Genomic DNA, 25,268 nt, shown 5'->3' on the forward strand with positions numbered 1-25,268 from the left:
CTGCCTGAGTTTTTTGTATACTCTGGGACGCCTCTAGGTTCTTCTGAACCCGGGCCCAGACTGTGCACAGTTCCCGATGAACGACCTCTACCTCGGGATTGTTGGAACTACCAGGTGAAACGGAGGAGAACCATAGATTAAACCCAAAATTACAGAAAAAGGGGGAGACCCCTGACGAGTTACTGACCCGGTTATTATGGGAAAATTCGGTGAGGGGAATGAATGAGACCCAATCATATTGACAATCAGAGATAAAACACCTTAAATATTGTTCTAGAGACTGATTAGTCCCCTCGGTTTGGCCATTAGTTTCAGGATGGAAGGCAGAGGAGAAGGACAGATCAATCTCCAACTTTTTACAGAAGGCTCTCCAAAACAAAGAAACAAATTGTACCCCCCTGTCAGAAACAATATTGACAGGGACCCCATGGAGACGCAGGATGTGTTTGACAAACAAGGTAGCTAAAATCTTAGCATTGGGTAGTTTTTTGAGGGGCACATCTTCCTGAAGCGGTCTACTACAACCCACACCACCGACTTGCCTTGAGATGGAGGCAAATCGGTGATAAAATCCATGGAGATATGGGTCCAAGGTCTCTGGAGAATGGGCAAAGAACGTAGTAAGCCCGCTGGTCGGGACCTGGGAGTCTTGGACCTAGCACAAACTTAACAAGCGGCGACGTAGGCCTTAACATCTTTAGGCAACCCAGGCCACCAATAGTTTCTGGCAATGAGGTGCTTGGTACCCAGGATGCCTGGATGACCAGATAGTGCGGAGTCATGATTTTCCCTAAGTACCCTTAGCCAGAATTGCAGGGGAACAAACAGCTTGTTCTCAGGAAGGTTCCCGGGAGCTGAACCTTGATCAGCAGCAATTTCAGAGACTAAATCAGAATCAATAGAGGAAATGATTATACCTGGAGGCAAAATACAAGCAGGATCTTCCTCCGAAGGAGGGCTGGCCATGAAGCTACGCGACAGTGCATCAGCCTTAATATTTTTAGACCCAGCCCTATAAGTAACCAAAAAATTGAATCTGGTAAAAAAATAACGCCCATTGAGCTTGTCTCGGGTTTAGCCTCCGGGCCGATTCTAGGAAAACCAGATTCTTGTGGTCGGTAAGGACTGTTATCTGGTGCCTAGCCCCCTCCAGGAAGTGGCGCCACTCTTCAAATGCCCATTTAATGGCTAAGAGTTCGCGGTTGCCAATATCATAGTTACTCTCAGTGGGCGAAAACTTCCTGGAGAAGTAGGCACAGGGACGGAGATGGGTGAGGGACCTGGTACCCTGGGACAAGACAGCCCCCACTCCCACCTCGGACGCGTCAACCTCCACGATAAAAAAGGCTCCATTTGGTTGGGCTGAACCAACACCGGGGCCGAGATAAAGCACTTCTTAAGGGCCTCAAAAACCTGGACAGCCTCAGGGGGCCAGTGGAGGAGATCAGCACCCTTGCGAGTGAGGTCCGTAAGAGGCTTGGCGATGACCGAGAAGTTAGCAATAAATCTCCTGTAATAATTAGCGAACCCCAAGAAGAACTGTAACGCCTTCAGGGAGGCAGGTTGGACCCATTCCGCCACAGCCTGGACCTTGGCGGGGTCCATGCGGAATTCATGAGGAGTGAGGATTTGACCCAAAAATGGTATCTCCTGCACCCCAAACACACATTTTTCGGTCTTCGCAAACAGTTTGTTTTCCCGAAGGACCTGGAGCACCTTCCTGACATGCTCAATGTGGGAGGACCAGTCCTTGGAAAACACAAGTATGTCATCAAGGTACACTACAAGAAATACCCCCAGGTAATCTCTTAAAATCTCATTTATGAAATTCTGGAAGACCGCGGGAGCATTACACAACCCAAAGGGAATGACGAGGTATTCGAAATGACCTTCGGGCGTGTTAAACGCAGTCTTCCACTCATCCCCCTCTTTGATGCGGATAAGGTTATACGCCCCCCGTAGATCAAACTTAGAGAACCATTGGGCCCCCTGAACCTGATTAAAGAGATCAGGAATCAAAGGAAGGGGATACTGGTTCCTTACAGTGACCTTATTCAAGTTACAGTAGTCAATACATGGCCTAAGACCACCATCCTTCTTCCCTACGAAGAAGAAGCCAGCACCTACCGGAGAAGTAGAGGGGCGAATGTAACCCTTGGCCAGGCATTCCTGGATATACTCTCTCATGGCTTCACGTTCGGGACAAGAGAGATTAAATATCCTACCCTTAGGGAGCTTAGCTCCTGGTACCAAATCGATAGCGTAATCGTATTCTCTATGAGGAGGTAACACTTCGGAGGCCTCCTTCGAGAAAACATCAGCGAAGTCCTGAACAAACTCAGGTAGCGTGTTCACCTCCTCAGGGGGAGAAATAGAATTAACTGAAAAACATGACGTCAAGCATTCATTACCCCATTTGGTAAGATCCCCAGTATTCCAGTCAAACATGGGATAATGCAACTGCAACAAGGGAAGGCCTAAAACCAAATCGGACGATAATCCCTGCATCAACAGTACAGAGCACTGCTCCAAATGCATGGAGCCAACAAGGAGTTCAAAAACAGGGGTATGCTGTGTAAAATAACCATTAGCAAGAGGAGTGGAGTCGATACCCACTACCGGGACAGGTTTAGGCAAATCAATCAAAGGCATAGCTAGAGACATAGCAAATTCCACAGACATGATATTAGCAGACGACCCTGAATCCACGAAGGCACTGCCGGAAGCAGACCTACCACCAAAAGAGACCTGAAAGGGAAGCAAGATTTTATTACGTTTCATATTAACGGGAAATACCTGTGCGCCCAAGTGACCTCCCCGATGATCACTTAGGCGCGGAAGTTTTCCGGCTGCTTATTCTTATGCCTAGGACAGTTGTTCACTTGATGCTTGTCATCCCCACAATAGAAGCAGAGACCATTCTTCCTGCAGAACTCTCTACGTCGTTGGGGGGACACGGAGGCCCAGAGTTGCATAGGTACCTCCGAGTCTTCCATGGAAGAACGAAGCAACGGAACCTCGGGAGGCATCATGGGGGAGTCAGAGGAGAAAACACATAAACGTTCACGTTGTCGTTCCCTGAGACGTCGGTAAAGTCGTACCACTAAAGCCATAACCTGGTCTATGGAGTCAGAAGAGGTATAGCTAACTAGCAGGTCTTTCAGGGTGTTCGACAGAACCAACCTAAACTGGCACCTTAAGGCAGGGTCATTCCACCGAGAAGCTACGCACCACTTCCTAAAGCCAGAGCAATACTCCTCAACAGGTCTCTTACCCTGACGTAAGGTCACCAGCTGACTCTCGGCAAAGGCAGTCCTGTCAGTCTCGTCATAAATGAGTCCGAGAGCAGAAAAGAAAATATCAACGGAGGAAAGTTCAGGGGTGTCAGGAGCCAAGGAGAAGGCCCATTCTTGGGGCCCTTCCTGGAGCCGGGACATAATTATACCCACCCGCTGGCTCTCAGAACCTGAGGAGTGGGGCTTTAAACAAAAATAGTGCCTACAACTCTCCCGAAAGGAGAGAAAAGTCTTCCGGTCCCCTGAGAACCGGTCAGGCAACATGAGGTGGCGTTCAAGAGGTGAGGTGAGGGGCACTACAATGGTAGCATCAGGCTGGTTGACCCTCTGAGCCAGGGCCTGGACCTGTAGGGAGACCCTGCATTTGCTGAACCAGGGTCTCAAGGGGGTCCATAGTGGTGTGAGGGACCAGGGTAGAGTAGGTATATGGGCTTGTGATTATGTAATGACAGGGATAGGGAAACAGACAAATGAGCCCTAATCTACCCGCCACTCAGTCCCTGCCTACTTGCAACGACCCGCCCTAGGCGACGGGGTACAACTGGGCGACGGTCCCTACACTCAGTAAGTGCACGACAGGCAACCAGACAAGGAAACACAGAACAAAGGGAAAACGGGGCAGTTGCCCACGGCAACACCGTGAGCAACAAGAGTAGTAAACGAGCCGAGTCAAACCATGAGTGTATGAGGTGCCAAACGCAGAGCAGGAGATTAGTGAACAAGCCGAGTCAAACCAGGAAAGTACTAGGTACCAAACGCAGAGCAGAAGAGTAGTCAGTAAGCCAGGGTCAATACGAAGCAGGGACAAGTAGTTCAAGAAGCTGCAGCAGGGCAAGGAAACCAACAGAGAAGAATCACAAGCAAGGATGAACAGGAAAGGCAGGTATAAATAGACAGAGGGCGGGAGCTAGCTGCGTCTGGCCAGGCTGTGATAGGCTCTCCCACTCCTAAGCCTGCCATCCTGAGTGGTGGAAGATGGAGTCAGTCTCACAGACATAGAAGCAGGTGCAGACTGATTACCTATGGGCGTGGATACAGAAGCTGTGCCTGGCAGATCGTTAACACTATGGTTTCCGTTTGCCTTTCCGATCATTCTGCATAATCCTAAACAGGAAACTGCAATATGTAGAAGCAGAGTGTGAAATGCGTCTTTGCCGAGCCGATCTCTCCACATTAATCTGCAAGATATGGAGGAAGCAAATCACGGAGTACACCCCATTTCGTCTTGATACGAGCCCTACATTTATTCCAGTAACACTCTATATGTTGCGTGTGGGCACCAGTTGGAGAAACTAATGGAAAATTGGGATCACTGTGATTGACACGCTCATGACTTAAATTCACTGTCGGTTGAATATTGTTGTAGGCAGCCAAGGCATTACTGTGCACCGTTGAACCTGGGCGCACCACGTGTGGAATAATAGGAAGGAGGGTTTCAGCACTTCTATTAGGAACAACTTCCATATACCCAATAACTGGTGTTGTTGCCGTGTCCGCAATCCCAAAGCCCCGTGTGCGACCGCGATGGTATTTCATTTTATGACTAAAACAAGACTCATTATTAGACTATAAAACTAATCTTCACTTGTACAATCAGGAAGACATAATCTTCACTTGTACAATCAGGAGGACATAATCTTCACTTGTACAATCAGGGGGACATAATCTTCACTTGTACAATCAGGGGGACATAATCTTCACTTGTACAATCAGGAGGACATAATCTTCACTTGTACAATCAGGGGGACATAATCTTCACAGTGACAATCAGGGGGACATAATCTTCACTTGTACAATCAGGGGGACATAATCTTCACTGTGACAATCAGGGGGACATAATCTTCACTTGTACAATCAGGGGGACATAATCTTCACTTGTACAATCAGGGGGACATAATCTTCACTGTGACAATCAGGGGGACATAATCTTCACTTGTACAATCAGGAGGACATAATCTTCACTTGTACAACCATCGGGACATAAACTTCACATGTACAATCAGGGGGACATAAACTTCACGTGTACAATCAGGGGGATATAATCTTCACTTGTACAATCAGGGGGACATAATCTTCACTTGTACAATCAGGAGGACATAAACTTCACGTGTACAATCAGGGGGACATAATCTTCACTGTGACAATCAGGGGGACATAATCTTCACTTGTACAATCAGGGGGACATAATCTTCACTTGTACAATCAGGGGGACATAATCTTCACTTGTACAATCAGGGGGACATAATCTTCACTTGTACAATCAGGAGGACATAATCTTCACTGTGACAATTAGGAAGACATAATCTTCACTTGTACAATCAGGGGGACATAATCTTCACTTGTACAATCAGGAGGACATAATCTTCACTTGTACAATCAGGAGGACATAATCTTCACTTGTACAATCAGGGGGACATAATCTTCACTTGTACAATCAGGAGGACATAATCTTCACTGTGACAATCAGGAGGACATAAACTTCACTTGTACAATCAGGAGGACATAATCTTCACTTGTATAATCAGGGGGACAAAATCTTCACTTGTACAATCAGGGGGACATAATCTTCACTTGTACAATCAGTAGGACATAATCTTCACTTGTACAATCAGGGGGACATAATCTTCACTTGTACATGTAATGTCGAGGTAGGGAGACAGACAAGTGAGCCCTAATCTACCCGCCACTCAGTCCCTACCTACTTGCAACGACCCGCCCTAGGCGACGGGGTACAACTGGGCAACGGTCCCTACACTCAATAGGTGCACGACAGACAAGGGTACAAAGAAACCACGGAAATGGGGAAGTTGTCCACGGGGACACCGTGAGCAACAAGCGAAGTGAACGAGCCGAGTCAAACCAGGAGATGAGCGAGGTACAAAAACGCAGAGCAGAAGAGTGGTCAGTAAAGCCAAGGTCAAACACAAGCAGAGGATCAGTAGTTCAAGAAGCTGCAGCAGGGCCAGGAAACCAGCAGAGAAGAATCACAAGCAAAGGAGGAACAGGAAAGGCAGGTATAAATAGACAGAGGGCGGGAGCTAGCTCCGTCTGACCAGGCTGTGATAGGCTCTCCCACTCCTAAGCCTGCCATCCTGGGTGGTGGAAGATGGAGTCAGTCTCACAGACATAGAAGCAGGTGCAGACTGATTACCTATGGGCGTCGACACAGAAGTTGTGTCTGGCAGATCCTTTACAGTACAATCAGGAGGACATAATCTTCACTTGTACAATCAGGGGGACATAATCTTCACTTGTACAATCGGGCGGACATAATCTTCACTTGTACAATCAGGAGGACATAATCTTCACTTGTACAATCAGGGGGACATAATCTTCACTTGTACAATCAGGGGGACATAATCTTCACTTGTACAATCAGGGGGACATAATCTTCACTTGCACAATCAGGGGGACATAATCTTCACTTGTACAGTCAGGAGGACATAATCTTCACTTGTACAATCAGGAGGACATAATCTTCACTTGTACAATCAGGAGGACATAATCTTCACTTGTACAATCAGGGGGACATAATCTTCACTTGTACAATCAGGGGGACATAATCTTCACTTGTACAATCAGGGGGACATAATCTTCACTTGTACAATCAGGGGGACATAATCTTCACTTGCACAATCAGGGGGACATAAACTTCATGTGTACAATCATGGGGACATAATCTTCACTTGTACAATCAGGAGGACATAATCTTCACTTGTACAATCAGGAGGACATAATCTTCACTTGTACAATCAGGGGGACATAATCTTCACTTGTACAATCAGGGGGACATAATCTTTACTTCTACAATCAGGAGGACATAATCTTCACTGTGACAATCAGGAGGACAAAATCTTCACTTGGATAATCAGGAGGACATAATCTTCACTGTGACAATCAGGAGGACATAATCTTCACTTGTACAATCAGGATGACATAATCTTCACTTGTACAATCAGGAGGACATAATCTTCACTTGTACAATCAGAGTGACATAATCTTCACCTGTACAATCAGGGGGACATAATTTTCACTTGTACAATCAGGGGGACATAATCTTCACTTGTACAATCAGGGGGACATAATCTTCACTTGTACAATCAGGGGGACATAATCTTCACTTGTACAATCAGGGGGACATAATCTTCACTTGTACAATCAGGGGACATAATCTTCACTTGTACAATCAGGGGGACATAATCTTCACTTGTACAATCAGGGGGACATAATCTTCACTTGTACAATGAGGGGGACATAATCTTCACTGTGACAATCAGGGGGACATAATCTTCACTTGTACAATCAGGGGGACATAATCTTCACTTGCACAATCAGGGGGACATAATCTTCACTTGTACAGTCAGGAGGACATAATCTTCACTGTGACAATCAGGAGGACATAATCTTCACTTGTACAATCAGGGGGACATAATCTTCACTTGTACAATCAGGGGGACATAAACTTCATGTGTACAATCAGGGGGACATAATCTTCACTTGTACAATCAGGAGGACATTATCTTCACTTGTACAATCAGGAGGACATAATCTTCACTTGTACAATCAGGGGGACATAATCTTCACTTGTACAATCAGGGGGACATAATCTTCACTTCTACAATCAGGAGGACATAATCTTCACTGTGACAATCAGGAGGACAAAATCTTCACTTGGATAATCAGGAGGACATAATCTTCACTGTGACAATCAGGAGGACATAATCTTCACTTGTACAATCAGGAGGACATAATCTTCACTTGTACAATCAGAGTGACATAATCTTCACCTGTACAATCAGGGGGACAAAATTTTCACTTGTACAATCAGGGGGACATAATCTTCACTTGTACAATCAGGGGGACATAATCTTCACTTGTACAATCAGGGGACATAATCTTTACTTGTACAATCAGGGGACATAATCTTCACTTGTACAATCAGGGGGACATAATCTTCACTTGTACAATGAGGGGGACATAATCTTCACTGTGACAATCAGGAGGACATAATCTTCACTTGTACAATCAGGAGGACATAATCTTCACTTGTACAATCAGGGGACATAATCTTCACTTGTACAATCAGGAGGACATAAACTTCACGTGTACAATCAGGGGGACATAATCTTCACTTGTACAATCAGAGGGACATAATCTTTATTTGTACAATCAGGGGAACATAATCTTCACTTGTACAATCAGGGGGACATAATCTTTATTTGTATAATCAGGAGGACATAATCTTCACTTGTACAATCAGGGGGACATAATCTTCACTGTGACAAACAGGAGGACATAATCTTCACTGTGACAATCAGGAGGACATAATCTTCACTTGTACAATCAGGGGGACATAAACTTCACGTGTACAATCAGGGGGACATAATCTTCACTTGTACAATCAGGGGGACATAATCTTCACTGTGATAATCAGGAGGACATAATCTTCACTTGTACAATCAGGGGGACATAATCTTCACTTGTACAATCAGGGGGACATAAACTTCACGTGTACAATCAGGGGGACATAATCTTCACTTGTACAATCAGAGGGACATAATCTTTATTTGTACAATCAGGGGAACATAATCTTCACTTGTACAATCAGAGGGACATAATCTTTATTTGTATAATCAGGAGGACATAATCTTCACTTGTACAATCAGGGGGACATAATCTTCACTGTGACAATCAGGAGGACATAATCTTCACTGTGACAATCAGGGGACATAATCTTCACTTGTACAATCAGGGGACATAATCTTCACTTGTACAATCAGGGGACTTAATCTTCACTTGTACAATCAGGAGTCATAATCTTCACTTGTACAATCAGGTGGACATAATCTTCACTTGTACAATCAGGGGGACATAATCTTCACTTGTACAATCAGGGGGACATAATCTTCACTTGTACAATCAGGGGGACATAATCTTCACTTGTACAATCAGGGGGACATAATCTTCACTTGTACAATCAGGAGTCATAATCTTCACTTGTACAATCATGAGGATATTATCTTCACTTGTACAATCAGGGGGACATAATCTTCACTTGTACAATCAGGAGGACATAATCTTCACTTATACAATTAGGGGGACATAAACTTCACTCGATCCCTTTCCCAAACCTGCTCTTCAATGCTACAAGACTGCAGCAGGGTTATATTATTTCATCATCGGTCATGTTGCTGGGAAAGCCTAGTGGCCATAATGTTTTTTTCACTCAGCTTTCTGTAGCCTTCTTTTGACAGAAGAGGACAACTCAATGACTAATATTTAATGGTGATTTTATTTTTAATAGGGGAAATGTCCTTTAACACGTATGTCCTGTCAATGACATGTACCTTCCTTCAATTTCAGCTATATTGACGGTGGTGGGTAACGTTGCCGTGCTTGCTACCGCAGTGAAATGCTCGTCCCACCTGAAGTCGCCAGATCTCCTGACTATAAACCTAGCCGTAACAGACTTGGGTATGGCAGTGAGCATGTACCCTCTGGCCATTGCCTCTGCTTGGAATCATGCATGGATCGGGGGGCACCCTTCCTGTCTGTATTATGCCCTCATGGGATTCTTTTTTGGAGTAGCGAGTATGATGACCTTAACGGCAATGGCGGTCATCCGATATCTAGTGACCAGCACAACTACAACCAACCGTAAGTATGCTGATCCAGCTAAAATTTATTCTAATTGAATAGATGTAGGGGGAAAAAAGCCCACCTCCCCTCTGGAGGACTCGGATCAACCTTTAAATGAACAGAGAAGCAAAAGGCACGGCGCCACATGATGCAGGTCAATGGGATAACGGGAGAGTCATAAACATGGTCGGTTATGCTCACCTCGTTAGTATGTAGTAAAGACAGTGAATAATCAGTCCACTTCGTGCTGCTGCCAGGATCCAAAGCCGGTAAACCAGAACGGTTACCGCTAGTCAAAACATATGGACAGGAGGGAGCAAAGGGAGGATCCTATAAGGTGCTGCTGCGTGGTTGTTTAGGGATGGTCAATGATGATAGGTACGAAAATATATAAATAAATATTTATTCAGGCTACGCGTTTCGACACTGTACCAGCGTCTTCCTCAGGCCATAAAATACACATACAACGAGGTTACTTATATACTAACAGAGATCAGACAAACAGGAAGGAAATAAAGTTCATACAGGGGAAAGGTCAAAGGGTAAAAATGACGTCAAAAGTGATACAAGTATCAAGGGATTATCTTAAATTGCGTTTTTAGCGAACAAATTGGTAATTGTACCTAAGGGGAAGAAGATGAAAAAGATACCAATATTGGTACCCTAAACAGATTCCAAAAAACAACATTTATAAATTAACATACATGCAATTGCAAATACGAATAATTAGAAACAATGTAATGCGTCCTAAAAACGCTGATTAAAAGGTTAAAAGAAATTAATTTAAAGATTCATTAAAAACATATAGTCTATTGAAGTAAGAACAATAATGGATAATGGAGAAATATATGACTAAATGAATGGACACATAAATAGAAAATTGCCAAATGTTAATATAATAAATGTTTGTATTATTATCCCTAATACTAAAATGACCTATCAAACCAAGATTTTACTTTGTTTAGATATTACTGGAAATAAGGGATTTTTTGTATAATAAACAGTGAAACCACTCAACCACAAAAAACGAGTGAACGGGCATGCAAGGTGTGATTGGTAACTAAATTCACCTAATGTGCGTTTTCATAGTCAGGACAGTAACACGAGGTAAATGCATAGGCATCTATTATTACTTAGGGAAGGAAAGTATTGGTGGATGTAAAAGTATCAATGTATATATGAATTAAAAGTGTTTTAAAAGAGACAAAATGTAAAAAATGTGTATAAAAAGTTTCACAGCTTCCGTTAATAAATTGTAGGGTAGCACGGAAAATGTCTGTGTTATCGGGATCAGAAGAATGCAATGTAAATCGGGTTCACATTGTTAACACTGACGGTGGCATGTGTGTGTCATAAATATCGGGTGAAATGAAAATATTATTAAATGAGAATTGTACATATATATGGAGAAATGAGATGGTTACATCTCACTGACCGTTCTGTATTTAGACGGCGCTTTTAGGCGTCTCTGTTGTCAAGACAACCACCCATAAGGTAAGATGCCGATAATTAATAAAAAAGTCACAAACACTGTTATTTCATAGGGTATACAGTACTTAAAAGAAATTGAATTTATATATAAATATATATGTATAGAAATACACACATATACGCCGAACTATTTGGATGATGCGTGGTAGCATTGCGGTAGTCAAGGTGGCAAAAGGAACTGTGGATATTAATATTCCATGAAATTCACCTATGTCATAATGTTCTTATCATACTACCAATCGGAACAAGGGGGAGGGGGGCCACATTTAAAAAAACAGCACTATATATATGTTTTTGTGTGGACACCAAAACTGTCTACGGAAAAATAACCATCTAGTCAGAATCCAAAAATTACTATGGGCAAACCTGTGTGGTGTCATATAAACAAAAATTTCTTACAGATATTGCTATTATCAAAATAGGAAAAAATGTTCAAAAATAGATTTCTATACGGATTGGTGTGTAATAAGGCATCAATACAAAGAGGATTCAGAAATGTCATTTAAACCTCGTGGGTTCAGTGTCTGCAATTTGAATATCCAATAATTCTCTCTTTGTTTTAGTTTATGGAATCTATTAGGGACATCAATTGGAATATGCTCAATAGGGATAATATTTAGTGTTTCAAAACGTCCATTATGAAAAGAGGCACAATTTCGGGAAAGGCTGTGTTTAAGAAAACCTGTATTGATATTGGATCTATGTTTATTCATTCTGGTACGTAAGCATTGTGTTGTTCTGCCCACATATTGCAGATGACATGGACATTCTATTAGGTACACTACATACGAACTACCGCAGTTGAGAAAGGATTTAATTTTAAAGGTTTCTTTTGTGACTGTGGAAATATAGGTAGTTTGTCTATGGGAGATGGTGTTGCAACACAGACATCGTGAATGGCCACATTTCAATGAGCCAAAAAGAATAGGGAACATTTTGGGGATTGATGATTTAGATTTTTGCACTCTGCTGGGCGCAAGAATGTTTTTCAATGTTTGTGCTCTTCTGAAGGTAATCCTTGGCATATCTGATAGGTCATTATCTAAGTGAGGGTCATTTTTTAAAATCTTCCAATGTTTCGATAAAATAGTTCTAATGACTTTATTCTCTTTGTTAAAAGTCGTAATAAAATTAGTGTTATTGTAAGGGGGCTCCGTTTTCTTGTAGGTGTGATTGATACAAAGTTTTTGGGACAGTTTAGCGGCTTTGCACCGTGCTCCTTTAATTAAATTAATAGGAATTTTTTTTTTCCTTAAATCGTTTTTCTAAGACATTACATTCCTTCATAAAATCAATATCTTTCGTACAGTTTTTCCTTACCCTTCGGAATTGTCCGAAGGGCACATTTTTAATCCAAGGAGGATAATGTGCACTTCTAAAATCTAAATAACTATTGACATCAACTGACTTAAAATGTGTTTTAGTATTAAAAAGGTTGGTGGTTATATCGTAGTTGATTGTCAAGTCTAAAAAGTCGATTGATGTTACGGAAAAAGTGTGCGTAAAAGATAATCCAAAATTATTGTCGTTTAGAATCTCCATAAATTTAAGAGCCTCTCTCTCTTCACCTTTCCAAATAAAAAGGAGATCATCGATATAACGTTTATACAATAAAATGTTTTCTTTAAAAGGATGGTCCCCATAGATGTATGATTCTTCGAAAGCTCCCATGTATAAATTTGCATAAGATGGTGCAAAACGAGTGCCCATGGCACAACCCTTGATTTGATTGTAAAAACTATTCCCAAAAGTAAAAAGGTTATGTGTAAGGATAAAATTGATACAATTACTTAAAAAGGTAGCTTGCGCTATTGGAATAAAAGTACTAGTTGATAAAACGGAATTAATTACTTCTAAACCTTTATCGTGTGGGATATTACTATATAAGGCATTCACGTCGGCTGACAGGAAATGTATTGGGGATGTACAGTGGTCCATTTTCAAATTAAATAATTCTCTTATCAATTGATCCGAGTCTTTCAAATACGAGGGTAGATTGAGCACATAGGGTTGTAAGTGTAAATCTACAAAGTGGGAAAGATTACTCGTTAGTGAGCCGATTCCAGAGATGATGGGGCGTCCGGGGGGATTGGTGGGAGATTTATGAATTTTCGGGAGATGATATATAAACGGCATGTTCGGAAAGGGAACGTGTAAAAATCGTTTCTCTCTTTTTGTAAGTAACCCATCTCTATCAGCTGTATCTATCAGACTTTTGTATTCCTGTATATACAATGGTAGTGGATTAGTAGATATTTTATGATAAAAGGTATTGTCAGTGAGAATAAGTGAAGTTTCGCTTAAATATTTATTCTTGTCCTGGATCACAATACCGCCCCCTTTGTCAGCGGGGCGGATTACGATATCTCCATTGTTACGTAATGATTTTATAGCCCTTCTCTCATATCGTGTGAGATTATCTGAGGGAATACGTGGGTTATCAAGTGTTCTAAAATCGTTGCCTACCATAGTGGAAAAAGTTTCTATAAAAGAACCTTGGTGATATAATGGGTAAAATTCTAATTTGGGACGAACATCTACTGGGACAAAAGCAGGAGTATTAACAGTCGTATTAGGATCAATAGTAGGGGGCGGTGCTGGATGGGACTTTAAAATTGAAAAATGTCTCATTAGTGTTAATTTCCTAGTAAACCTATTCAGGTCCATGAATAATTCAAAAGGATCCGCTGATGCTGTAGGACAAAATGAGAGACCTTTATTCAAAAGACTTTCCTCATGTGTATTCAAATTATAAGATGATAAATTGAATATTTTTATAGTTTGGTGCAATTTCTCTTGGTGTTGAGTGATACAAATGGATTTGTGTCGTTTCTTTCCCCCTCTTCGTCCTCTGTATCTGTATCGAGTTTTCTTTTGGTTGAGATTCGTTGGATTTTCGGAAAGAAGTGAGTGATAGATTGTGCTTTTAAATGTGGCCCCCCTCCCCCTTGTTCCGATTGGTAGTATGATAAGAACATTATGACATAGGTGAATTTCATGGAATATTAATATTCACAGTTCGTTTTGCCACCTTGACTACCGCAATGCTACCACGCATCATCCAAATAGTTCGGCGTATATGTGTGTATTTCTATACATATATATTTATATATAAATTCAATTTCTTTTAAGTACTGTATACCCTATGAAATAACAGTGTTTGTGACTTTTTTATTAATTATCGGCATCTTACCTTATGGGTGGTTGTCTTGACAACAGAGACGCCTAAAAGCGCCGTCTAAATACAGAACGGTCAGTGAGATGTAACCATCTCATTTCTCCATATATATGTACAATTCTCATTTAATAATATTTTCATTTCACCCGATATTTATGACACACACATGCCACCGTCAGTGTTAACAATGTGAACCCGATTTACATTGCATTCTTCTGATCCCGATAACACAGACATTTTCCGTGCTACCCTACAATTTATTAACGGAAGCTGTGAAACTTTTTATACACATTTTTTACATTTTGTCTCTTTTAAAACACTTTTAATTCATATATACATTGATACTTTTACATCCACCAATACTTTCCTTCCCTAAGTAATAATAGATGCCTATGCATTTACCTCGTGTTACTGTCCTGACTATGAAAACGCACATTAGGTGAATTTAGTTACCAATCACACCTTGCATGCCCGTTCACTCGTTTTTTTGTGGTTGAGTGGTTTCACTGTTTATTATACAAAAAATCCCTTATTTCCAGTAATATCTAAACAAAGTAAAATCTTGGTTTGATAGGTCATTTTAGTATTAGGGATAATAATACAAACATTTATTATATTAACATTTGGCAATTTTCTATTTATGTGTCCATTCATTTAGTCATATATTTCTCCATTATCCATTATTGTTCTTACTTCCATAGACTATATGTTTTTAATGAATCTTTAAATGAATTTCTTTTAACCTTTTAATCAGCGTTTTTAGGACGCATTACATTGTTTCTAATTATTCGTATTTGCAATTGCATGTATGTTAATTTATGAATGTTGTTTTTTGGAATCTGTTTAGGGTACCAATATTGGTATCTTTTTCATCTTCTTCCCCTTAGGTACAATTACCAATTTGTTCACTAATAACGCAATTTAAGATAATCCCTTGATACTTGTATCACTTTTGACGTCATTTTTACCCTTTGACCTTTCCCCTGTATGACCTTTATTTCCTTCCTGTTTGTCTGATCTCTGTTAGTATATAAGTAACCTCGTTGTATGTGTATTTTATGGCCTGAGGAAGACGCTGGTACAGTGTCGAAACGCGTAGCCTGAATAAATATTCATTTATATATTTTCGTACCTATCATCATTGACCATCCCTAAACAACCACGCAGCAGCGCCTTATAGGATCCTCCCTTTGCTCCCTTCTGTCCATATGTTCGGATCAACCTTGAATTACATGATGGCCCATTCATTTGAGTGGACACCATGTAATACTACATTTCCACTGCAGGAGAAATTTGCACAATGTAGGATCCTTCTCCCGGCCCATGTTGCGCTGCCCTAGTACAACTATTCAGTATGGGCATACTGCACGGCGCCTATTTGTTGCAATAGGAGATGGGAAGCATGCATGAACGTACTCAATCCAAAACCACAGGCATAGAGTTGGTCTCCAAATATCTGGTATGCCAACGTCCACTCATACGGGAAGACTTTCTGCCAGATGTTGGACCATTGCGGCATGCATCTAATGAGTTTCCAGTTCTTAACCCTTTACACCCGGTATGGACTTTCCTGGTTAGATTTTAAGGTCACATTCCCCAGAGTATTCACCAAATAAGAGGGCAGGTCAAGGGTCAAAACTAGGATGGTGAACAAGTACATGGCAACAAACATGAAGGCAGAATCTAAAAGCACGGCTAAGGTCAAGGTCAGAGTCACAAGCAATAAGAAGCACCTTATAAGGCATTCAAGGATGTCAGGCTGGATTATACTTTAAAAAGGTCGCCAGGACCGATGGCATCTTCACATGCCGCATCCTATGTGGCTGAGCACGACAGAGCTGGCTTGAGGAGAGGTGAGTAACAAGAAAAACGTCTTGTACATTTAACACAGAAAACACTGGGGTTAATTTCTATCTGACCCCTTCCATTTTTGAGAGGCAGACGTAAGAAGGGGAGGGCTTAGTCGCCCTGGTCTCCTATAAATTAACAGTGCATTGGGGCAGGGCTCCTGCTGCAGCCAGTTGCCTTACAGCTAGAGACAGATCTGACCTGAGGTTTGGAAGAAGGAGTGAGGAAAATGGCTGAACTAGGCTATACATTCTTAGAGGATGAGGATATTTGTCCTGCATAAAACCTCCACTAGGTGCCTGCACTCAGGATTTTGAAACCTATTTTTGAGTTTGTCCACCCCTCCAGCCATTGGTGATAGGGTCATACGTCTGTTTTGATGCTAAGCAATACACATTTCAATGAATTGCAAAAGATTCTTGGGTCTTGTCAAAGTTCTCAACATTTGGAGGGGGGGCAATAAGTAGTCATAGTGTCAAAACCTGGATCAAGGTTCCTTTCCACCATGACACCGATCAACTGCAAGCAAGTTCAAGAAATTGAAGTTATGAATATGTTCACTGTTCTCCTTTGTGTTTTCGCTGCTCTAAATTCAATTATTCACCATTTACCCTCCTTCTCTTATGGGCACATCCCGTGGATAGGTGATAAATGATGTTTATGGTAAAAGCCCTTTAAAGTGAGAAAAGTTGTGGATCTAAAGTATCATGAAAGATGCATCATGGTCCTCATCTCATTCACCATTTTTAAGATCTCTACTTCTCGGTCATTAAATAAAAACATTTATTGTTTACATTCAAATGCTGAAACCCTATATTGACCCAGTCCTGCTTTCACACAGCTGCAGTTCGTTACAGTGTATAGGATTAGGTAACAGTAGTCAGTCGGAACAGGAAAGAGATTACCTACAGTGATACATTTAATCAAATATTAGCAGGATCAGGCCAGGATGGTTTCCTAGTTTATGAATGTAAACAAGAATGTTTATATTCATTGGCAGCAAGTAAAGATCTTTAAAACAGTGAGGAACAGAAACACAAACTATATTAGAAAATTGTAAAACTGTTCATTACACAACAATTAAAGTGGATGTCCACGCTCGGATGTCCATGTCGTTTTTAGGTCCAAAAATAAGGTGCTGCTAGGTCCATGACAGAATGACAGCTCTCCCGCCTGACGTTTACGGCTTACGTTGGGAGAAGCTGCGAGGAGACATGGATCGCCTGTTATAATAAGGCAACCATTGGACGCTGACCCCTCACCAGCAAAGCATAAAGGCGGAACATTATATGGTAGCACCTGTTATGCTACCAGCGGGAATACGTTTCATAACGCTCTACCGCTACCTTCCTCTGCACATGGCATTGGCACCACGCGCTTTGTGATTTACAATTTTCTAATAGCGACATTTTATACAAGTTAACGCTTTGTTTTTTCTTCCAGGCAATACAATAAAGAAGAGAGCAGTATACATGGTGATCATGTGTATATGGCTCTACGCATTGCTCTGGGCAATCTTCCCATTGATTGGATGGGGCCACTATGGTCCAGAACCATTCGGTATTTCTTGCACCATTGCTTGGTCTGAATTTCAGAATTCCCCCAATGGATTCTCGTTCATTCTCAGTATGTTTATCCTGTGCACTATTACCCCGGCCACGACAATCATCACTTGTTATACCACGATAGCCTGGAAACTTCATAAAGCCTACCAAGAAATACAGAACTATGACAAGATGCCAAATGCGGCCAAAATAGAGAAAAAACTAACACTGGTGAGTGACGGGTAATCTTACTCTTATCTTATTCTAGAAAGACCTTTATTGACAGATATTTGTCCTGACTCCTTCATTATAATGCACTATATCAATAGAGAGAGTGAGATAAGCAGCTTCCAGAAGTCCTGGGGCCTCTTATCTCATGTGAAATCAAAGGATCCGTAAGTAAAAATATAATCTGTCAATTTCTTGTGTCATAACAGCAGAGATCAGGTGATTAATTTGTACACAGAAAACTGTGCTTATATACAGCCGATTGGTTGGCTGTTGATTGTTTATACAGAACACGCTGGGACTTACTGCTGGGAGAGAGGCATAGAGAGCTGTCTTGATCACAGTCTGCTCTCCCATTTTGGTAGAATAAAAAGTAAAATCTTATGATTTGGAAAGTAGTACAAAATATGATATATATATATCGCAATGTGAAGAAAGAAATAGAGTCGCACGCGCCCAGTCTGACGTTTCCATATGTTTAATAGCTCAAAATGAAGTGGGGGGAGAGACGGAGTAGTACACAGATTCACAGGCAACAGCTGTTTCGCGTAAACACGCTTTATCAAGCCTTCTGCAGCATACATATGAACTTTTCTTGTTGAGCCAGCACCTCCCTTGACATACACCGTGTCAGTGTGTATGACCTGCCAAACATCCGGAGGACTATTTATTGCAGCTGTGCCGACTTAGTCTCTTTTTGCTACTGCGTGATATATATATACATTAATTTATAGAGGGTAGCTTGAGAAAAGTCCTGCTGAGAGGACTGAAACATAGCAATCTTTTTTCATGGGTTAATTAACCACGATTCGTTTTACAACTACTCCAGGAGTACTGCATTTATTTCTTCGCTGCTATATATATTTATATATATTTATTAGAGTGGAATAGACAGTAACCTGCAGACAACTTCAGCAGGGATTCATTGATGGGACAAAAAGCAGCGTCACCAGCCGGGAACTTGGACATGGCCCGTTGCGTGATTTTTCAGTCTTCCTTTAAGAACACCAAAATGAGTGGGTTTTACATATTTTAACCCCTTTTGTGTAGAATTCCCCACTTATCCAAAGGAAACAAGTGATGAAAGCTGCTAGGGGCCCAGAAATACCTTCCCATGTAGGACCAATCCATCCAAGAGGCCTGTCATATAACATAATCCCATATTTGCCTACTTTTAAAAATAAATTTCAAGGAGCCTTGAGATGTAACGTACAACAGAATATATTTTGTTGTGTGAACCCCGCCCACAAGTGCAGGCCACGCCCCCTGATGACAGTCAAAGTGCCTCCAATAACAGAACCATCTGAGTAACCTCATTAACAGTGCCCGCAGAGTACCCCCATATCTAGTTATAATAGATTGCCAACATTAACAGACTACCCATCATAAACAATATTTCCAGCATAGATATTGCCAGTAGAGTGACCACATAGACAGTGTCTCAGAGTGCCCCCTTATCAATAATGCCAGCGGATTTCCCCACATAAACAGTGCCGTCAATGATCCAATTTAGTGACTTGGAGCTCCAAATCCCCTGCTAACCCGGCTATAGGTTTATATAATATAATTATGCCTGCCTACAGTCGCCACTAGGGGGAGCTCACAACATACATATTTATGCATGAAAAGTAGTATTTGTGAACAAATTCTACGGTCATGTGCATGGGGCCTCAGCCTCTCAGAAACAGGCTAAGGGCAGATTCACACGAGCGTTGCGTTTTTGCGCGCGCAAAAACCATTTGACAGCTGCGTGTGACATCCGTGTCTGATGCGCGGCTGCGTGATTTTTGCGCAGCCGCCATCATAGAGATGAGGCTAGTCGACGGCCGTCACTCTCCAAGGTGCTGAAAGAGCTAACTCTTTCAGCACCCTCGACAGTGAATGCCGAACACAATATCGCAAAACCTGTAGAAAAAAAAGAAAAAGTTCGTACTTACCGAGAACTTCCCGGCCGTTGCCTTGGTGACGCGTCCTTGGTGACGCGCCTCTCTTGACATCGGGCCCCACCTCCCTGGATGACGCGGCAGTCCATGTGACCGCTGCAGCCTGTGCTTGGCCTGTGATTGGCTGGAGCTGTCACTTGGACTTAATTGTCATCCCGGGAGGTCAGACTGGAGGAAGAAGCCGGGAGTTAGCGGTAAGTCAGAACTTCGTTTTTTTTCCTACAGGTTCATGTATATTGGGATCGGAAGTCACTGTCCATGGTGCTGAAACAGTTTAACTCTTTCAGCACCATGGACAGTGACTATCTCCTGACGTCGCGTACCGATAATTTTTTTGCCGGGTTCGGCCAAAACGAGTTTGGCCGAACCCGGTGAAGTTCGGTACGCTTGTCCGGCTTCGCTCATCGCAAAGACACTCCGTTTGGATGTTCGGAAACAGAAAAGCACGTGGTGCTTTTCTGTTTTCATTCATCCTTTTCACTGCTGTTGCGCGAATCATGCTCGTCCCACGGAAGTGCTTCCGTGTGGTGCGCGTGATTTTCACGCACCCATTGACTTCAATGGGTGCGTGATGCGCGAAATACGCAGAGTTATTGAACCTGTCGCGCTTTTTGCGCAGCAGACAAACGCTGCGCAAAAAGCACGGACTGTCTGTACTGCCCCATAGACTTGTATTGGTCCATGCGTGCCGCGCGAAAACCACGCGGCCCGCACGGACCGAATACACGCTCGTGTGAATCCCCCCTAAGAGTCAGAGGTGGAGTAAACTGTTCAAAACACTCAATTGCCCCTTTAGGGGCCATCTAAAGGGGGGTAACTGTCCATTAGTTCAGTTTTAAAAACAGATAATAAAGAGAGTACTTACAGGGTACTGGTAGCTTTTTAGCAATATGGAGGGGCAATTATTTTTCCAATATGTGGAGATATGTTATATTGCTGCTGAATTTTCAGCCCTGATAAGGGAGGAGATGAGATTTCAGGGATTTAGGCCCCCTGCACACGACCATAGATTACAATGTATTTATGACACTAACTAGTCTTCCATGTGATATAATTCATCTGCATTGTAATGAGGAACAGTATTCCAAGCCGGATATCAATAAAGGCTAAAAACATATGAGATAGATTAGATAGATAGATAGATAGATAGATAGATAGATAGATAGATAGATAGATAGATAGATAGATAGATAGATAGATAGATAGATAGATAGATAGATAGATAGATAGATAGATAGATAGATAGATAGATAGATATGGGATAGATAGATATGAGATAGATAGATAGATAGAAAGATAGATAGATAGATAGATAGATAGATAGATAGATAGATAGATAGATAGATAGATAGATAGATAGATAGATAGATAGATAGATAGATAGATAGATAGATAGATAGATAGATAGATAGATAGATATGAGATAGATAGATAGATGATAGATAGATAGATAGATAGATAGATAGATAGATAGATAGATAGATAGATAGATAGATAGATAGATAGATAGATAGATAGATAGATAGATAGATAGATAGATAGATAGATAGTTATGAGATAGATAGATAGATAGATAGATAGATAGATAGATAGATAGATAGATAGATAGATAGATAGATAGATAGATAGATAGATAGATAGATAGATAGATAGATAGATAGATGATAGATAGATAGATAGATAGATAGATAGATAGATAGATAGATAGATAGATAGATAGATAGATAGATAGATAGATAGATAGATAGATAGATGATAGATGATAGATAGAAAAACTGTTGTTTCAATTTTTATTTTTGATACATTGGAGCAATGAAAATATTGGATGTAAAAGTCTACATATTAATGATTTAATGAATTGAACACAAAGCCGTCCATTTAATGATAAACACACAAAATTGACATGTCCACGATGTGTCAGTGACTCCGTTTTATGAATAGAATTTCATTTAAAGAACTCACTGATGACCGCAGCTATTCATGAGGTTCATATGTGACCGTGAGCGACCCCACACAGGAATGGACATCTGTCATGAGGTTCCCACAGTCATTACCGATTCTCTAGATTTCATTTCTGACCATGTGAAGGATAATTTAATATTCATTATTCTCATCATCACTGGTTCTGTGGGATTACAGATAATCTGCTGCCAGGAGTTAATCCTAGTAATAGTTGTAATAATTTGCACAAACTTCCGTTAGCCTGGAAACGCAGTTGCTCCAATAGATGGACAAGTCTGTCATTAAACCTGCCGGACCATCGGGTGTGAGACTATCAAAGTTGTTTAGAATTTTATTCATCCATTTCTTAAAGCGCTTGTACTTTTTTGCAACTGTAAACACTGAAAAAATAAATGGAAAAAAATTAGGCAACTTTGCAATCAGTCTTGATTAAAAAATACCTACCATTTTATGTTTACAGCTCATATACAGACCTATGTGTCTCCATACAAACAAACCCTACTCCACTATCTCTGCCCTTCCTCTTGATAACCTAGAGATACAGAGGCGTAGCTAAAGGCTCATGGGCCCAGGTGCAAAAGTTCAGTTTGGGCCCCACCCCACCCTACGCAACTTCCCTCTAACTTTCTGCTGCATTGCTCGGTCTCTAATGTAACCCATCGATGCCGCTCTAGCAGCCAGGGATGTTATAACAGTTTTAAAAGATCAGGAGCACAAGCCCCAACTCATATGTTTTGTTCCCCCCTCAAAAAAAAATATATACATCAATATATACATTGTAGACGGAATAAAACAGCGGCGCAGCTCTATGTATGATAGTATACCTAAATACTGTAATGGAGTCACCAAATAATGGTCATATACCAGCTCTACACAGTGAAAAGTAATTACATTACAGTTGTATCCAGTGACTCACAGGAGACGTCTTCTCCGATTTCCCTTTTCTTCTCTATTCAGGTCCAGACCACCATAATGACTTATTCCAGCCATGACTTGTCTCTTCACACAAACTGCTCGTTATGCTGCTAGCCCCAATGGCCCTCTAAGTGCCCCCTACACAGTAATAGTGGCCCGATTAGTGCCCCACACAGTAATAGTGGCCCATTTGTTCCCCAGTCTGTACTAGTGCCCCCATTTGTTTCCTACAAAGTAATAGAGCCCTCCTTTGTACCTAATAATACCCACTTTTTTTGCCCCCACAAAGGGATTGCTGCCCCCTATGTCCTTCCACCTAGGCAATTGATAATTTTATTAATTACAACCTATTTAAAAGGGTTTTCCCAGAATCATAAATTATCACCTATCCACTGGATGATCATTTTCTTATTGCTGGAGGCGTTCGAGGGAACAGGGGTCCCGAAACCCCCATTCCTCCTCACTGTGAGCAGGACATTGAATGGAGCGGCAGTTGAGCATGCGCCCGCCGCTCCATTTACGGTCTATGACAATGACAGAAACAGCCGCTGTACTCGGCTATTTCTGTCATTCCCATAGAATGGAGCAGTAGCGCGCATGCACGACCGCCGCTCCATTCTACGTCCTGCTCACAGTGAGGAGGAATGGGGGGTTTGAGACCCCTATTCTCATGATTGGTGGGGGTACCAGTGATTAAAAAATGATCAGCAATCCTAAGGATAGGTGATAATATATGATTCTGGCAAGAAAGAAAAACCTTTAAAGGAAATGCCCCTGTTACTAGATAACGTCTAATAAACCTGTAGACTGCCACTTTATTACCTATAGTTTCCAATGGACACTGGCACAGCAGAGCTTTGTGTTTCATATTATAGCACGGCACCAGACCTCCAGTAATGGGCAATCATGACCCACAGTAACCTCTCGCCCCCTTATCAGTGTCTTCCCCATAACTGGAGGCTGGCGCTGTCCTGTAATGAATTATGACACTCAGTAACCTCTGTTATCAGTGTCCTGTCTGCGCCGCTCTCACAGCTGAATTCTCCCGTTCGGTCCTTTATTTACGGGACAGAAAAAACAGAGAGAAACAGTAAGGGGAAAAAAAGTAAAGAAAAAGACAATGTTAGGCCCCACGCACACAACTGTAGATTTTGCCTGTAATTACGGACCCATTCATTTCTATGGCCGACGGAGACTTTCCCGTACATTTACGGGAAGGTGTCCGTGCAGTAGTAAGACTCCGCAAAAGATAGGACATGTCCTATTTTTTGCTTTTTACGGACCGTGCTCCGATACTTTATATGGGAGCACGGCCCGCAAATGGGGGCGGCTGTCCGCAGCAGGCCGTGCCAGTAATAATGGACCGTGATTACGGGTACGGTCATGTGCAGGGGGACTTACTGCATGAATGATGCCGATCCTGCACTCACATAGATGTTGGGGGAAATGAGCTGTGATGAGACAACATGAGCTCCTTCCTTACACAGCGTGCGGCAATGGGTGTATCTAGACTCCTCCTCCCCTGTCTCCGCCAATCCAGTGCCTCAGAGCACAAGAGGGGAGGAGGATTCTAGACACACAAGCTGCTGCACATGGGCTGTGTGAGGATGGAGTTTATCTAAGAAGTAATGATACGGTCAGTCTAAGGGTATGTGCACACACACTAATTACGTCCGTGATTGACGGACGTATTTCGGCCGCAAGTCCCGGACCGAACACAGTGCAAGGAGCCGGGCTCCTAGCATCATACTTATGTACGACGCTAGGAGTCCCTGCCTTGCTGCAGGACAACTGTCCCGTAGTATAATCATGTTTACAGTACGGGACAGTTGTCCTGCAGCGAGGCAGGGACTTCTAGCATCGTACATAACTATGATGCTAGGAGCCCGGCTCCCTGCACTGTGTTCGGTCCGGGACTTGCGGCCGAAATACGTCCGTCAATTACGGACGTAATTAGTGTGTGTGCACATACCCTAAGTGTGGCTTAGGGGCCCGCTCGCAAATAGCTCCGCAACAGTACAGATAGTAGAAGAGAGGGCAGCGGGAAGGGAGTAACACAGGGCTGAAGAATCAGACTACACAGGGTTTGTTTGCAGTCTGTTACCATGGAGACTAAGTCTGCATAGGGGATGTATGCACAACACAGTAGAAGATTTTTAAATCAAGAGTGATTGCAAGGTTGCTTCTTTTTTTATTTTAGATGCACTGGAATAAAAAAAAATTG

At 42.0% G+C, this 25,268-nt stretch overlaps 1 protein-coding gene across 1 annotated transcript in view; it reads left to right on the plus strand.

The window, feature by feature from the left end:
- The window catches only part of LOC142760638 (opsin-5-like), a 53,480-nt gene that overhangs the window by 22,845 nt on the left and 5,367 nt on the right, over positions 1-25,268 (plus strand). Inside the window, exons 2-3 of the mRNA XM_075863830.1 lie at positions 9,660-9,953; positions 17,896-18,227. Of these exons, the coding sequence (XP_075719945.1) occupies positions 9,660-9,953; positions 17,896-18,227 (626 nt within the window). The remainder of the gene's footprint in view (positions 1-9,659; positions 9,954-17,895; positions 18,228-25,268) is intronic.

This window comes from Rhinoderma darwinii, chromosome 4, assembly GCF_050947455.1.
Source record: "Rhinoderma darwinii isolate aRhiDar2 chromosome 4, aRhiDar2.hap1, whole genome shotgun sequence".
Lineage (NCBI taxonomy): Eukaryota > Metazoa > Chordata > Amphibia > Anura > Rhinodermatidae > Rhinoderma > Rhinoderma darwinii.